The sequence below is a fragment of the Triticum urartu genome, chromosome 7 (genome assembly GCF_003073215.2).
Source record: "Triticum urartu cultivar G1812 chromosome 7, Tu2.1, whole genome shotgun sequence".
NCBI classification, from domain to species: domain Eukaryota; kingdom Viridiplantae; phylum Streptophyta; class Magnoliopsida; order Poales; family Poaceae; genus Triticum; species Triticum urartu.
Window position 1 is genome coordinate 155,605,388 of NC_053028.1, and position 3,877 is coordinate 155,609,264.

General features: G+C 58.4%; 1 protein-coding gene across 1 annotated transcript; it reads left to right on the top strand.

The window, feature by feature from the left end:
- Positions 1–225: 225 nt before the first annotated feature.
- LOC125521877 (endoglucanase 16-like) lies at positions 226–3,550 on the top strand. Its single transcript, XM_048686939.1, has 4 exons — positions 226–732; positions 885–1,097; positions 1,530–1,730; positions 2,355–3,550. Exons 1-4 carry the CDS (start codon positions 511–513, stop codon positions 3,315–3,317), a joined length of 1,599 nt encoding a protein of 532 aa, XP_048542896.1. The 5' UTR covers positions 226–510; the 3' UTR covers positions 3,318–3,550.
- Positions 3,551–3,877: the final 327 nt, after the last annotated feature.

Sequence of the window (3,877 nt, forward strand, 5' to 3'; positions counted from 1 at the left end):
CACATTATTTCCTCCTCTTTTTTTGAGAATTCCCCACATTATTTCGTCTCCCCCTTTGCTGGCCTCCTATATTCCCATGGCCACGATGATGGGCCCGCACCGCAAAGTCACCTAACCCAGCCGGGCCGGCCCCACCCATTCAACACGGTATGCTGCTGCTCTCGACGGAGCTCCGCGCACCACCTCTCCGTCCCTCCACTCCCCCTACATATACGCGAGTCCCCCGCAGCGTCGACAGCCCACCACACCCTGCTACCCTCCCCTCCCCCGTCTCCATTTCACCAGCTGCTCCGTCCAGCTTCGTCCAACGACCGCTGCAACCACCGGGCCGCGAAGCTCCACCTGTCCGCCGCGCGCGTGCATATATCGAAGGGCGGGCGATCGTCGGCCGCCGCGGGAGCTAGCGGAGCGAGTCCGTCGGTTGGTCCTTACGGTCGAAGGTTCCTCGAGGACCAGCGTATACTGCTGTTGGAGAGAGAGAGGGAGAGAGATACTGAGATAGCGAGGATAATGAGGAGGAGCAGCGGCGCCGCGGCGTGGGCTCTTGGCGTGGCCGTGGCCTTCTTCCTGGCGGCGGAGGCGGCCGGCGCGGCGCCCGTGCCGCACGACTACGAGCAGGCGCTGCGGAAGAGCCTGCTCTACTTCGAGGCGCAGCGGTCGGGGCGGCTGCCGCACGGCCAGCGCGTCGCCTGGCGCGACCACTCCGGCCTCACCGACGGCCTCGAGCAAGGAGTACGTCGCCGTCCCATTGTTTCGTCTCTCTCCTCTTCTTCTTCTTCTTTGCCGGCTGGCCGGCGGGGGATGCCCGATCATCACATATATCGTTCGGTCGATCAGCGCGCTGACTTTGGATGGATCTTGTCTGCCGTGTTTGGTTCCATTAGGTGGATTTGGTGGGCGGATACTACGATGCCGGCGACCACGTCAAGTTCGGGCTGCCCATGGCGTTCACGGTGACCATGCTGTCGTGGAGCCTGCTGGAGTACGGCGGCGACGTGGCGGCCGCCGGCGAGCTCGCGCACGCCCTCGAGTCCATCAAGTGGGGCACCGACTACTTCATCAAGGCGCACACCAAGCCCGACGAGCTCTGGGCCGAGGTAATTCATTTTACAATCTCTTCCCGATTTACCCGCATCCATCGTAATCACCGCCTTTCGCTGGCTAATCATCCAATCAACAACTTCGAACAAACATGCATGCACGCACCATTGGCCGTGGGCTGGCAGATGGAGAAAACTAAAGCAAAGAACTCGCTTATTTTAACTTATTTTTTTGAAAAAAAAGCTGGGGGGAGAGGAACATTTGTTTGGTGGGGGCTAGAGGACAAACCAGGCCATGGGTGCGGTTCAGTCGAGGAACGCGCAAATCTCACACCTGCGTCTGCATGATTGTCTCCTCGCCTCACATGGATTAGCTAGCTAGGAGCTTGACGAATCACGCATATGCATGCCTGTCCGCCTGCCTGCTTCCATGGCTTCGACGAATGTGAGTGAAATGATTGACTGATCGTGCTTTGCTTTGCTTTGCAGGTTGGCGACGGCGACACCGACCACTACTGCTGGCAGCGGCCGGAGGACATGACCACGTCCCGCCAGGCCTACAAGGTCGACCGCGAGCGCCCCGGCTCCGACGTCGCCGGCGAGACCGCCGCCGCCCTGGCCGCCGCCTCCATGGCCTTCCGCGAGACCAACCCGCACTACGCCCGCCTCCTCCTCCACCACGCCCAGCAGGTTCGTAACAATCACCATCACTAGTACTACTGTGCACGTAGTAACTAGGAATTAGACTAGTCCAGGGATTAGTAGTGGTAAATTCTTTGGCGTGTGTGGAATGTCTCGGGTACGTGTAGCGGAGCTGCCGGGCTGTAGATTCTGAGGACCGGCCAGGAAGCACGAGTCAAAGAGGCCAGAGGATTTTTCTCCCCTGGTTCACATTGGAACCGTGTTCTTCTCCTCGCTGCACGCGCCGCACGTGCCTACTTGTCAACATGACGTCATCACCAGTTCACTAGCAAAATCTTCATCTTATATACACAAACAACAAAAAAACTACCGCGTGAAGGTTCTGTCGGTCCAAGGAGGCCGACAGGTGGGCCCGCGAAAGAGCTCGGCATCATGCGGCACACTGTCAGCGCCGTACTACGTGGCCGCGTGATGCGACAGGCTACTTAACGTAACCACCACATTTCCGTTCACGTTGGCGCCTGCAGAAGCCCACGCGATCACAACGATGCGATGCAAATCATGATGATTATTATTGCGGCCGGCCGATAGATTAAGGGGAATATTAGTTGGTTGTTTAGCTTTTTTAATGGAGTAGTACTGACCCATTTCTCTTTTCTTCTGGTGGTACAGCTGTTCGAGTTCGCTGACAAGTACAGAGGCAAGTACGACAGCAGCATCGCCGAGGTGAAGAGCTACTACGCCTCCGTCAGCGGCTACCACGACGAGCTGCTCTGGGCGGCGCTCTGGCTGCACCGCGCCACGGGGAGGGCCGGCTACCTCGACTACGTGGTGGACAACGCGCACGAGTTCGGCGGCACCGGATGGGCCATCACCGAGTTCAGCTGGGACGTCAAGTACGCCGGCGTCCAGATCCTCGCCACCCGGCTGCTGCTGAGGGGGGAGCACGAGGAGCGCCACCGCGCCACGCTCGAGGGGTACCGCGCCAAGGCGGAGCACTACGTGTGCGCGTGCATGGGCAGGAACGCCGCCGCCGAGGACAACGTCGAGCGCAGCCCCGGCGGGATGCTCTACGTGCGCCAGTGGAACAACATGCAGTACGTCACCAGCGCCGCGTACCTCCTCTCCGTCTACTCGGGCTACCTCACCGAGGCCGGCGCCGGCGAGGGCGCGGCCGTGACGTGCGCGGGCGGCGAGGCATCGGCCGACGCCGGCGAGGTGTTCGCGCACGCCAGGGCGCAGGTGGACTACGTGCTGGGGAGCAACCCGCGCGGGATCAGCTACCTGGTGGGGTACGGCGCCAAGTTCCCGGCGAGGGTGCACCACCGCGCGGCGTCCATCGTGCCGTACAAGGACAGGAAGGAGTTCATCGGGTGCGCGCAGGGTTTCGACGACTGGTTCGGCCGCAAGAGCGCCAACCCCAACGTCGTCGTCGGCGCCATCGTCGGCGGGCCCGACCGCCACGACAGGTTCAGGGACGACAGGGTCAACTACATGCAGACGGAGGCGTGCACCTACAACACCGCCCCCATGGTCGGCATGTTCGCCATGCTCAACAGGGTGGCGCGGGAGCAGGGCCCCTCGCCGGCGGCGCGACGGCCGGAGAGCAGTAGAAGCACTGCGGCGGCGGAGTGAAGTGTAAATTATACTATACCGTAGGCAGTAGTAATACGCGCAGGGGGAACTGTACAATTTCGCCCCTCCTATTCTTTTGTTCATTCTTTTCTGGTAGAAGATGCGAAGGCTCTTCTTCGCTGGGATTATTTGTATGCGGGGAAAAAATTGGTGGACGCGTTTGACAAGCAAATGCGAATTCCCTCCCCGTAAATATAAGAGGGGGAAATATATATATATGTGAAATTAGTTTATTGGCCGGATTTCGAATATATGAAAATGTTTTTCAAATCCAATGAATGATTGCTGATATTCTGGGGAAAAGAACATCGCCGTCTTTCTAATCATGCATCACAGCGAGCTCGTGCAATGATTAAGCATCTGGTAAGGAACATTAAACAAATTCAACGCGGCAAGAAAAGCATGCAAGCTAATGTTTTGTGGAGTAGAGTACGACGCTGCGAGATTGAAAAAGATCTTCAGAGAGCCTAGCTTTTACATGGTGACAGCCCCGTTCCTCTCTTTATTAATTCCATCAATCGTTACCCTAAAAAAAATCCATTCAATCGTTTGCTTTTTCA

Bases quoted from the DNA above. Each gene is read 5' to 3' on its own strand.
- LOC125521877 (XM_048686939.1), top strand. From the start codon at position 511: ATGAGGAGGAGCAGCGGCGCCGCGGCGTGGGCTCTTGGCGTGGCCGTG. The intron at 733-884 runs GTACGTCGCCGT...TGGTTCCATTAG, and splicing joins CCGACGGCCTCGAGCAAGGA to GTGGATTTGGTGGGCGGATA. The intron at 1,098-1,529 runs GTAATTCATTTT...TTTGCTTTGCAG, and splicing joins CCGACGAGCTCTGGGCCGAG to GTTGGCGACGGCGACACCGA.